This window comes from Nyctereutes procyonoides, unplaced genomic scaffold, assembly GCF_905146905.1.
Source record: "Nyctereutes procyonoides isolate TBG_1078 unplaced genomic scaffold, NYPRO_anot_genome, whole genome shotgun sequence".
Lineage (NCBI taxonomy): Eukaryota > Metazoa > Chordata > Mammalia > Carnivora > Canidae > Nyctereutes > Nyctereutes procyonoides.
Window position 1 is genome coordinate 12,506,342 of NW_026575134.1, and position 12,950 is coordinate 12,519,291.

Below are 12,950 nucleotides of genomic sequence, written 5' to 3' on the forward strand. Positions count from 1 at the left end.
CACACTTTCTTTTCTTAAATTGTTATTTATTCATGAGAAACAGAGAGAGGCGCAGAGAGAGAAGCAGGCTCCATGCAGAGATGGGAGCCTGAAGTGGGACTTGATCCCGGGACCCCATATCCCAGGACCCCAGGATCACACCCTGAGGCAAAAGCAGATGCTCAACCGCTGAGCCACCCAGTCCCCCTCCCCGCACAGCTTTTCTGCTGATACAATCTCTAAACTTTCCTTAAGCTGTGATCTGTAAATTGCAATCATGTTGAGTATCTATGGTTTGCATATTTCTAGTACTTTAATTTTTCCTTTTTCGAATATGCTATCCTAAATGTGAAAACTACTTAAATTTAGTTAAAATATGCAAAAGCCTATTTTAACATTTAAGACTTTGATACTGATAGGTTTCAAGGGCTGGCTATTTTAAACATTAATGAACAGATACGGATTTTATAGCACTCTTTAAAGAAACAGTCATTTACACAACCGCAGATACACTGGAAATCGACAGAAGACAGATTAAATTTTCCCATATGAAAAATAAAATATAAATACATTTTCCCATATACTGTGTCTCCAAAAGTGAACGCTCCACAGTTAGTGGGTATCGCTAAAACAGATGAAAGGATAATGACCTTTCAAATGCCTAAATGTTTTCCTCCAGTGTGGTAGAAAGATACATCCAGGCCAGAAGAGGAATAATAAAAGTAAGAAGATACACTACAGGTAGTCATAAAAGAACTAGGACCATCTGGACATCCACTCAAAACAACCAGTAAATGAATATTTAAGACTGTTTATTTCTGTATTTTCATTCCCCGCTGTAATACATTTGTGTCTTCATTTAATATATGAATTTCACAGATCTACCTCCTTAATTTGGTTAACTGCCTACAGACTAGACCTCAATGGGTCCTTAAAAATTTAAACATAAATTCTACCTCTAAACTGCAAGAATTTGGAGATTAAATAAAGTGAGAGACCATCATTTATTTACATCATTTTGGTTTATACATATTTTAATCTTACTCTAATGATTAACTATTTCCAATATGAAAACCAAGTTTAAAATAACTTGGTCACCTTGCTTCAAACACAGCTGGTTCACATACTCTACACCAGCTCCATCAGGTAAGTAAATCCAACTTTACAACAGCAGAGATAAAAGCTATGTAACATAAATTCAGTGAAGTTGAATCTTTCAGAAACTGCATGAAAATAAGGGTTGAAGAAAATTTTCCAGGATGCTACGATAAGTAGCTTTCTTCTGCAATATTAATGCACTGAAACAAAATATTAAATTTATTTAAAATAGATGAGATTATTCCATTCTGTCCAAACCTATTAAAGCCTTCCAAAAGTTTCAGTCCTAAAAATTCTTGGAGACGTGAGCATTTCCTGTACAGGAATGTGACCTCCACAAAGCTCCCAGGAAATTTCAGAAAAATATAATCTTCTAATTTAAAAGTTGATAGATTTGCCGAATGATGCAGCCAGGTTTGCTTCTCTAAAAGCTTCTGATAAGGTCTGCAAGGGAAGAAATTTAAAATTAAATACCAAATATCTGTGGGTAAGAAGAAACTTGTAGCCATTAATTCTGTATATTGTCAAAAATTACCGGATGCGCATGGCAGACTCTGGCTATATCTTCACAGGATGCTCCATACTCCAGTGCAAGAGCAGCTTCATTCACCATTTCACCAGCACCCTTTAAAATAACAGACCAAGTAATTTTCTTCCCATGGCAAAAACTACGAGCTAACAGGATTCACGGTTCAAGTAGTTAACTGTCTCCAGTCAGGAAAAGCTTAATAGAAAAAGTGGCACAGAAGTGAATAGTCTGGGCTCTGGAGCCAGCCCACCTAGATTCAAATCCTACCACTTCCTCAAGTGTAACACTCTGTGTCTCTCTCCATTTATTCACTTCAAAAATGGAAGAGCAACTCCTGCCTCCCAGAATGGTAAAAATTAAAATGGTTATTGCATGTATACAGAGAAGAATGTATTAGAGAGTAAGTAATGTTTTATCATCATCATGTCAGATCGCTAGGGCAGGTGCGTACTGCAGGTTCGGTGGTAGGAAGGGCTTCCCTTAGGAGGTAACATTTGAGCCCAAACCTCACAGGAGCCAGATGTACAAAGACCTGGAGGCACAGCATTCCAGGCAACAGGTCGTACAAGAACTAGGACAGCCCGGTGGCTCAGCGGTTTAGCACTGCCTTTGGTTCTGATCCTGGAGACCCAGGATCGAGTCCCATATTGGGCTCCCTGCATGGAGCTTGCTTCTCCCTCTGCCTGTGTCCCTACCTCTCTCCCTGTCTCTCATGAACAGATTTTTTTTTGAATCTTTAGGAAAAAAAAAAAAAAAAAAACTCTAAAATGGGAACATTTGCCTGTTACGAAACTGAGCGAAGGGGCATGAGGCAGGGAATTAATGAGGTTAGGAAGGCAGACGGGACCATTTATCTGTAACAGCTTGCAGTGGAAAAAGGCCACTGGAGAGTCTTCAGCGGGCACAGGACCTGTTTCAAGAGTTAGATGAATGTCAGTTGCAGGATGGAAAGCAGATGATGTGATGCGCCAGCCTCTGAGCACGCTGCTGGTCACCTTATCAGAAACAAACTTCTGCTAGTAAATACTAATCCCAGCATGTAAAGAGCAGGTGGCCTTAAAAGTAAATAGCAATGCTTTCCAGAAATAGTAATGGGATTTGGGGTTGTATGATACTCACTGGTCCCAGAATGTGTGCTCCCAACACCCTGTCTGTTGATTTCTGCCCCAGAATCTTCACCATGCCATCTGTGTCCGCATTTGTCTTAGCTCTGCTGTTAGCAGCAAAGGGGAATTTCCCAACCTTGTACTCAATGCCCTGTGAGAGACAGAAGAGGAGAACCTAGATAAACGGAAAAAACACATTCCTGCTGGTGAAATCATCTACCATTTATTGAGAACATAAATCCTAAGAAGGCAATTCTTCAGAGTACATGGAGGGCAAGACCAAAACTGCTTACTCATGTAATACATTTTGTGTGCAAACAACAAGCAAATGCAAATGTCAGTCTATCTGGGTGTATTTCAAAGGAAAATATAAAAGCTCTGGAATTAACTAGTTTGCAGGCAAGTGAATAATTTCCTCTGCATTACTAAAAAGGAGAAAAATATAAAATGTTCTACAGGATTTCAAAATGCATTAATGCAATAATAAAATGAGTCACAGGGCAGCCCTGGTGGCGCAGCGGTTTAGCGCCACCTGCAGCCCAGAGTGTGATCCTGGAGACCCAGGATCGAGTCCCATGTCAGGCTCCCTGCATGGAGCCTGCTTCTCCCTCTGCCCGTGTCTCTACCTCTCTCTCTCTCTGTCTCTCATGAATAAATAAATAAAATCTTTTAAAAAATAAAAAAATAAATAAAATGAGTCACAGCCGCCAGTGTCATTAACCCAACTCATGCACTGGAGTTACAGCTACCCCTGCATTCAGAATTACCTCTTCTTTCAACTGCTCTTCTGATTTGCCAACCCAAGCAACTTCAGGGTGGGTGTAAATCACTGATGGTACACAGTTGTAGTCAATGTGCACAGCACCGCCAGCCATTCCTTCAACACAGATAATGCCTTCATCCTCTGCTTTGTGAGCCAGCATTGGACCAGCAACCACATCACCAATAGCATAGATACTACCACAGAGATGAAAAGAAACACAGTGAACCACTGCCATCACAGATATTCATCTTCATTATGCCATGGTAACAAAAGTTTCTAGTTACTAAGTAGCCAAAAAAATATATATAATATACAGCTCCTCAAACATCTCTGAGTTCAGGTTCTCATCTTGCGTAATGAAAAAAAATGCAATTATTTTTGTTTCCACATACGTGTCTACTGTTCTTCCCCAAAGCCAGTGCATTTAAACATGGTAAAAGTCTTATTTTTAAGACAGTGTTTAAAATAAATGTTTAAATTTTTGAAAATGCAAATAAATATTCCAACTTACTTTGGAATTTTAGTTTGGAATCTGGTATTGACTGGAATTCTACCTCTAGGATCTAGTTCAATTCCAAGCTCTTCTAGTCCCAAGTTCTGAGTAAAGGGTCGTCGGCCAATGCAAACCAAGAGTACGTCACATGTGATAACCTCGGCCTTGCCACCAGAAGCACCTTCAATACTAGATGACAAACAGTATGTCACCGTTAAAGTGACCATTAAATGTGCATGGACACAAACAGCGGACAGAATGAGACCTGTAAGACCTGATGTTTCCCAAGTGTTGCTGACACTTCTAACAAACAGGAGTCAGGCAATAAAAAAACTACAAATCCTCGAAGTCTATCATTAAAACCTCACAATAACAGGTAGTAAAGCACATGTTAATAACCCAGGTCTTGGGTCAGAAAGATCAAGCGATGGCTCTGCCCCTCACTTGCTATGTGACCTTAACTAAATAATTTCATCATGTTATATGAGTAATAAAGAGAGCCAGGCACATAGCAAACAATCCAGTATTACTGATCTCCCCATGTATCTAATAATACTGAGTTCTGTGGAACGTTGAGAGTTTAAATATTTCTGATTATATACTATGAGAAAGTAAGAACACTAGATTAATTTTCCTAGCATCAACTTAATCATGAATTTCAATGGACTGATTTAATAAGCAATATGGAGTTATACTAAGCAATAAAATGGCCCTAGGTTGTAACAAACTTTGATTCTGAAAAAAGAGTATTTTTCTTAAGCACACAAAGATATTATATCAAAAGCATATGCAGCATACTTACGAAACATCAATTTTTCCATCTGACTTCTTGGTAGCACCAGTAACTTTTGTATTCAATTTAAATTTAAATCCTTGTTTTTGGAGGATGCGTTGAAAGTTTTTAGATATCTCCATATCAATTCCAACTCCACCAACATGACCTAAAAACTCAACTGCTGTCACATCTGCACCAAGTCTCTGCCAAACTGAACCCTGTAAGTAATAATTTTTAAAACTCATAAAAATAAAAATAAAGGTTTCTATAGCAAATATTTACTGACTGAAGCATCATAAAGAATTTGTCAGATGTTTTTCTTTAGTATGTCCCTGTCAGAAACTCTGAGCTTTTAAAATGAACAGTGGCACATAAATATGCTTCATATATTTCATGTATTCATTTGTTCATTCCTGCAACATTTATTTATTGAGCACCTACTATATACTAGGCACACATCGATGAATGAAATGCTGCCCCCAGGGGGCTTATACTCTGGTAGATGAGGCAGATAAGTAGAATTCATGGAGAGGTTAGTAGAGCGCTCTGAGAAATATAAATCAGGAAGTGGAACCAGGACTGCTGGGAGGAGGAAGGCTGTAGTTTTAAAGAGCATGGTCATCGGGAAAAGCTTTGCTGTGAGTGATGTGTGTGCAAAGACTTGAAAAAGAGAGAGAACGAACTACACAGGAACTGCTGGAGGAAGAGGGGAACAAGTGGGAAGGAAGGAGGAAGAAAAAGCCTCTTCTTCCTACTAACCACTGGTATTTATAAAATGTTAAACTGGCTTCAGATTTTATTTTCTCAACAGAAATGTGCTTATTTTTTTCATTCAAATTATAACTTAAAATGTTAAAAACCAGCATGCAGTTTAACAATTATAACTTCAGGATGCCTATCTGTGAAATCAGCAAGATGAACATAATTTTATAGCATTATATAAAATATGAAAAACTATGAAACTATCCTTTCCAAGAATTTGTACTCAAATCAAATTTAAAAAAAATTTTTTTTTTTTAATTTACTTATGATAGTCACAGAGAGAGAGAGAGAGGCAGAGACACAGGCAGAGGGAGAAGCAGGCTCCATGCACCGGGAGCCCGATGTGGGACTCGATCCCGGGTCCCCAGGATCGCGCCCCGGGCCAAAAGACAGGCACCAAACTGCTGCGCCACCCAGGGATCCCTAAAATCAAATTTTAATACAAGTGTATTAAAATCATCCAGTAATTTAAAATAAGAGGTTGACCTTTCCAAGTAGGTTTATGCATTGTTCTGAGTTTTGGGAATGAGAGCTGAGTCAACTAAAGGCAGTACGGTGGCATTTAAAATCCAATCACAAGCAAATACAAAAATTAACTCAAAATGAATCATGAACCCCAACACTATCAAACTTATTGATGAAAATGTAGGAAAGAATCTTAGTGACCCTCACTTAGGGTCACGCAACACCGTAAGAAGAAGGAAGAGAAGAGAAGAGAAGAGAAGAGAAGAGAAGAGAAGAGAAGAGAAGAGAAGAGAAGAGAGAGAAGAGAGAGAGAGAGAAGAGAGAGAAGAGACGAGACCACATGAAAATCGAAAAATTCTCCTCTTCTAAAGCTAATATTAAGAATACAGAGAAGCCACAGACTGAGAAAAAAAAATACTTGCAAAATCTCTATGATAAAGGACTTATATCCTTTGCACAAGGATCTCTCAAAATAAACAAAGAAACCCTATTTAAAAAAAAAACAGACAAGATAAACAGGTACAGCACAAAAGACAATGCAGAGATGGAAAATAAGTCCATAAAAAGATCCTCCATATTATGAGCCAGTAGAGAAATGCAAATTAAAACCCTAGGAGATACTACTACACACATCACAATGGTTCAATTTTCTAAAAAGGCACCACTACTACTGCTGGTCAGGAAATACAACAGCAACTTACAGGGCCTGTGGCAGTGTACACTTGACAAAGCAGAGCTCCTCGAAAGGCTAACCACAGAACTCCCATTCCATGCCTAGGTATCCATGCAAGAGAAATGAAAACAGATGTCCAGACAAAACGTTCACAGCAGTATTAGTCATAAACAGTCCTGCAGTGGAAATGAGCCAAATGTCCATCAACCAATGAATGGATAAACAAAATGGGCTACAGCCACAGAACGGAGTATCTGGCTCTCAAGAGCTAGGAAGTATATACATGAACCCTGAGAGCATCATGCTAAGCAAAGAAGCTAGAGACATCTAAGTCCCACATATTGTATGAATCTCATTTAAAGAGAAGTCCAAAACAGGCAATTCCACAGTCAAAGAAAGAAGGTTAGTGGTTTCCAAGGCCTGCAAAAAGGGAGGAATGTGGAGTCACTGCCAGTGGACATGGTGTTTGTTTCTGAGGGGACAAAAATGCTCTGGAATTAAGACTGTGGTGACAACTACACAACTTTGTGAACATACTTAAAAAAAATCATTGGGGACGCCTGGGTGGCTCAGTGGTTGAGTGTCTGCCTTCAGCTCAGGGCATGATCTCAGGGTCCTGGGATCAAGTCCCATACAGGATTCCCTGCAAGGAGCCTGCTTCTCCTTCTGCCTATGTTTCTGCTTCTGTCTCTCATGAATGAATGAATAAAATCTTTAAAAAAATCACTGAACTGTACAACACTTTAAATGGGTGAAGGATATATGAACTATATCTCAATGAAGGTGGCAAAGACACACTCCTCAGAATCTAAACTACAAAGTAAGAAATAGTAAGAGTATGTTGAATCAACACTGTACACGTGAAACTAATAATATATTCCATTACAACTCAACAAAAACAAGAGGGGGAGAAAAAAAGAACATGTGGCATATATACACAAGAATACTATTCAGCCATAAAAGAGAACAAAAATCGTTTTTGACATTCCAACAACAAAAAGAAATAATAAGAAAATGGGAAATGATAAGCAGCAGCATCTTGAACTCAAAGTCAGGAACAAGGGATCCCTGGGTGGCTCAGCAGTTTAGCACTGCCTCCAGCCCAGGGTGTGATTCTGGAGATCTGAGATCGAGTCCCATGTCAGGCTCCCTGCATGGAGCCTGCTTCTCCCTCTACCTGTGTCTCTGCCTCTCTCTCTGTGTCTCTCATGAATATAAGATCTTAAAAAAAAAAAAAAAAAAAAGTCGGGAACAATGAGCAGAGTGACTTGACAAATGCCTTCCTCTTTAGGAAAATGGATTTCAAAATCCTTAGAAATAGGAAAACTCCAGTAGTAACTACCAGATATTATGTCAGGCTTTGTGTTAAAGCTTATTAGATATCAGACACTGGGTTAAGTGTTTTATATCTATTACCTTACTAAATCCCAACAATAACCCTATGAGGCAGTTACTCTTACTAGAACGGGGATTTTTATGCTGAATCAACTAGTTCAGAGCAGCTCACTCATTTAACAAGGACACAGTGTCATTAAAAGGCAGAGCCAAAAATTCAAATTTAATTATTTTTTTAAAGATTTATTTATTTATTTATTTATGATAGACATGGGGGGGGGCAGCGACACAAGAGGAGGGAGAAGCAGGCTCCATGCCGGGAGCCCGATGTGGGACTCGATCCCGGGACTCCAGGATCGCGCCCTAGGCCAAAGGCAGGCGCTAAACCGCTGAGCCACCCGGGCTGCCCCAAAAATTCAAATTTAAATCTGATTCAAAACCTACATTCTTTTTTTTTTTTTAAAGATTTTTTTTATTTATTTATTCATGAGAGACACTGAAAGAGAGGCAGAGACACAGGCAGAGGGAGAAGCAGGCTCCATGCAGGGAACCCGACGTGGGACTCGATCCCGGGTCTCCAGGATCACATCCTGGGCTGAAGGCGGCGCTAAACCGCTGAGCCACCCGGGCTGCCCCAAAACCTACATTCTTAAGCACTACATTAAAGTGGTACGGAAAAAGGTTAACTATGAAAAAATAAAAAGATGGTCACATGACTAATCTTCATGAGAAAGTAAATAAGTACAGTGTGTTATCTCCATTAAGCGGTTAAGCTTAAGCATCTGCCTTTGGCTCAGGTCATGATCCTGGGGGGTGGGGGGCAAGGGGGAAGCCCTGCTTCTCCCTCTGCCTGCCACTCCCCCTGCTTATGTGCCCACTGTCTCTAGAGGTCAAATAAATATTTATAAGCAAAATTTTAATAAAATAAAAAATCTTTATAAAAACAACCAAAAGCAAAAATGCTGAAATGAAAGAGAATTATGGCTTCAGGATATTATACTTACCAAAAAAAGAAAGTAAAACTATGTTATTCCTTTTTCTTGCTTATTTTATCCACCCAGGAGTATGATTTTCAAAGTGAAATGAACAGGGTATGAAATACGAAGCAAGGTAAGAAAACTAGTCATTTTTGATAAGTTAACTCTCCAAACAAATCAGATCATAATTTGATGACAGACACACTGTTAGTGAACTTTGCCAACTTAATTAGTATAAGGGAACTGTCAAATGGAGCCAGACTGGCAATAAACTGCCTAACATTTTCAAAAGGGAAAAGAATAGACTCTGGAAAATAGACTCTGAAATGTGGAACAGAGGTCAACCCCTGCTAAATACTAGAAGAGATGATTAAATAGCTGGTTTGATAATCATTAGATACTACCACTCAAGTCTTCCAAAGAGGTCATACAAACTATTTTCTGAAGGCTTTTCTGGACTGGATAATATAGGGTATTTTTTTTTTAATATAGGGTATTTTTATCACCAAAGTCTTCAATTAAAAAAAAAGAAAGAAAGAAAATCTCATATCCCTTAGATGAGATGGATCAATGGAGATTTAAATATATTTATAAACAGGTTAAAAACTGTAGAGTCAGATGGCTTTCAATACTTCATACTGACATGAAAGACACCAGAGACAGTTTCATTAGCCAGCTTAAATAAGATCAGATGATAGGCCAACATGCTTTTAGTTAACATACTTCCCACATTTATGAATTACACACAAGAAAAGGCAGTTAAGTGTAAGGACGACCAAATCAAGACAAAGACTGGAATAATGGGTACAAGTGAGCCTTAGGTTTAAACAAGGATAAAGGTTCAAAATCCTTTATTTGGGTTTATTTACTTATTTAGGTTTAAAAACTAAGAATTCCTCAAGCAAAAGATGTGAAGTTTTCAACTAACTATAAGCTCAACTAATGCTTTAAAAAGGAAAAAATAATTAAACTGATCCTGAAGGATTACATTAAACAAAGTAGATTACATATCAAAAACAAGTTCTCGGGACACCTGGGTGGCTCAGCAGTTGGGCCTCTGCTTTCCACTCAGAGTGTGATCCCAGAGTTTTGGGTTAAGTCCCATATCAGGCCCCCCATGGGGAGCCTGCTTCTCCCTCTGCCTGTGTCTCTGACTCTCTCTGGTGTCTTTCATGAATACATAAAATCCTTAAAAACAAAAAAATAAGTTCTCTCCATTATCCGGAATATTATGCTTAGTTTTCAACACTATTTCCAAGTGACCCTGACTGACTAGACTGGATCAGAAGGATGACAACAACATAATGGATGCTATGCTAATCTACAAGATCTGGGTAAGCAACATTAAGGAAAGCAACAGAGATTGAAATATGAATGACACTCAGTCCCTGCCTTCAAGGAACTTATGGTCCTGTAGGAAAGGCAGACATAAACAAATAAATGGAATATACGGTTTATTAATTAGTAGCTGATACAAAGATGCAGACATATAGTAAAGACTCAAAGACAGAAAGACTTGCGCTTTCTCCGAAAAAAACGAAGTCTGGGCTAAAAAGGTAACACCCAAGCTGACTTCTGAAAGGTATTTATTAACAAATGTTTACTCAGCAATAATAATAATAATAGCTAACGTGTGACTATTTATTATGTATCAGCCACTGTGCTACAGGCTGAAGATGCAGTCAGTGAAACAGCCATGATCTCTGCCCTCAGGCAGTTGGTGATTTAATGAAGGAGAGAAAAATGAACAAGTACTATCAGTTAAGTGAGATAAATACTGTAGCAAGTACAGGTGCAATGGGACGCTCAGCAAGAGTTACTACCCAAGGGCATGTGGGGTAGTCCAGGAAGGTTCTGAGAACACAGAGACTGGGAGAGGAAAGCATGTTCCAAATAGAAGGCCTACAGATAAAAGAGAGGGTGCAGCTAGTTCAGAAACTGGTATTTCACTATATCTAGAACATAGTTTGAGAGGGAGAGGGGCTAAAAACAAGGCTGGACTGAGCCAGTGCCACATCACACTGGCCTTTCAACAACATTAAAGATTTTGGATTTATCCTAATGACTATCATTAGTTATTGAAGGATTTTTAGCAAGAGAGACAGGCTTATGTTCATGTTACAGGAGAGGACTTCAGCCACTCTGGGGAGATTAGAAAAGGATGAAAGAAGTCAAGAGAGTTAGAATAAGAAATGACACTGGCCCAAAATGGGATCAAGTAGATGTGTCAAAAGCAGCAGCTATATTCATGAAATACGGGTCTTGAAGCATGTTACGACCCGCTGACTGGCTTCATATGAGGCACGATGATACAAATCATGTGTAATTCCCAAACTTCCAGCTTTTGCTTCTAGATGAATGGCAGTATGACTGAGATGAGAAATATTAAAAAATAGTTTTTGTTTATTTGGGGTTGAAAGAATGAAGAGGAAGAAGGAAAGGTTAAGTTATAAATTTACTGAACCCAGCGTCTGTGAGACCTGTAAGTAGAGATGCTGATGGGCGCTTAGATATAAAAGTCCAGAAGTGTCCAAGATGGCAGCATAGAAGACCGAATTCACCTGCCACAGACAGATGGGGTTTACATCTACATTACAGCAGTTCCTCCTGAAGAACTGAGGAATGACTGAACAGCTTCTGTACAACAAAGGACAGAGGGACCATGCAGAGAACAGGGAGAGAGCCTGAGATGTGGTAACGATGGGAACTCAACTCCCAACATCACCAACTGCAGTAGAGAGGGACAGCACTAGGCAGCCCGGGTGGCTCAGTGGTTTAGCGCCGCCTTTGGCCCAGGGTGTGATTCTGGAGACCCGGGATTGAGTCCCATGTCGGGCGCTCCCTGCAGGGAACCTGCTTCTCCCTCTGCCTGTGTCTCTGCCTCTCTCTGTGTGTCTCTCATGAATAAATAAATAAAATATAAAAAAGGGGGGGGGGAGAGAGAACAGCACTGTGGAGCCATGTGCAGAATTGCCCACGCAGCAAAACGAAATCACAACTTTTTAAAGGGTCAAAGGACTATATAAGCGAAAAAAAACTCATTTACTAACCTTATAGCATGGGCTAAATGGACAAGGAATTGCTGGAAATCTCTCCAGAGTTGGAGATGCTACCAAGTGCCACTGTTTACATTACCCCTCCACCCTCCTAGTGCAGGTAGCAGCAGGGGCCAGAAACTCTATATGGCCTTCTACCTCAGTGAGCCCTGGGCCTATAGCCCACACCATCTCCAACCATCCCCCACAAGGCCAAGGCACTCCCAGCTCCAGCCCACTTCAATGAGCACAATTATAAATTAGAAAAAAAAAAAATTAGTTAAGGGGACCCAATTACAAAATGTAAAATCTAACATATACATAAAACATGGAAGGTAGGGGAATAAACATGAAGTCCTTTCAGAAGATGTTCAAACTTACATGACCATCAACTTAATACAGACTGTTATATAGGTAAGATGTTATATATGAACCTCATGATAACCACAAACTAAAAACCTGTAACAGATACACACATACACAAAAAAAGAGAAAAGGCCAAGCATAACACTAAAGAAAGTCATTAATCATAAAGAAAAAGAACAAGGGAAGGTACAGAGAAAAACTACAAAAACAATGAGGAAACAATCAACAAAATGGCAATAAGTACATACCTATCAATAATTACTTTAAATGTAAATAGTTTAAATACTCCAAAAAAGATATAGACAGAATGTATTAAAAAAACTAGATCCATCTATATGCTGAGAGATTCATTTCAAACCTACAGAAACATACAGACTAAAAGGGAAAGGATGGAAAAAGATATTCCTTGCAATGTAATGGTAGGCCAAAAAAAAAAAAAAAACTTACATTAAATGAAGTAGATTTGAAAATAAAGACTGTACGGACACGGCATTGCATAATGATAAAAGGATCAATCCAACAACAGGGTGTAACAGTTTTAAATATCTATGCACTCAATATTGGAGCACCTGAATACATAAAGCAAGTATTAAC

General features: G+C 39.1%; 1 protein-coding gene across 2 annotated transcripts in view; it reads right to left on the bottom strand.

Moving 5' to 3' along the window:
- Positions 1-774: 774 nt before the first annotated feature.
- DLD (dihydrolipoamide dehydrogenase) overlaps positions 775-12,950 on the bottom strand; it is a 31,970-nt gene continuing 19,794 nt past the window's right edge. For both annotated transcript variants that reach the window (XM_055301240.1, XM_055301241.1), the window contains exons 9-14: positions 4,771-4,961; positions 3,987-4,157; positions 3,480-3,669; positions 2,726-2,863; positions 1,613-1,702; positions 775-1,521 (exon numbers count right to left, since the gene is read on the bottom strand). In XM_055301240.1, the coding sequence (XP_055157215.1) occupies positions 1,456-1,521; positions 1,613-1,702; positions 2,726-2,863; positions 3,480-3,669; positions 3,987-4,157; positions 4,771-4,961 (846 nt within the window). In that variant the 3' untranslated portion in view covers positions 775-1,455. The remainder of the gene's footprint in view (positions 1,522-1,612; positions 1,703-2,725; positions 2,864-3,479; positions 3,670-3,986; positions 4,158-4,770; positions 4,962-12,950) is intronic.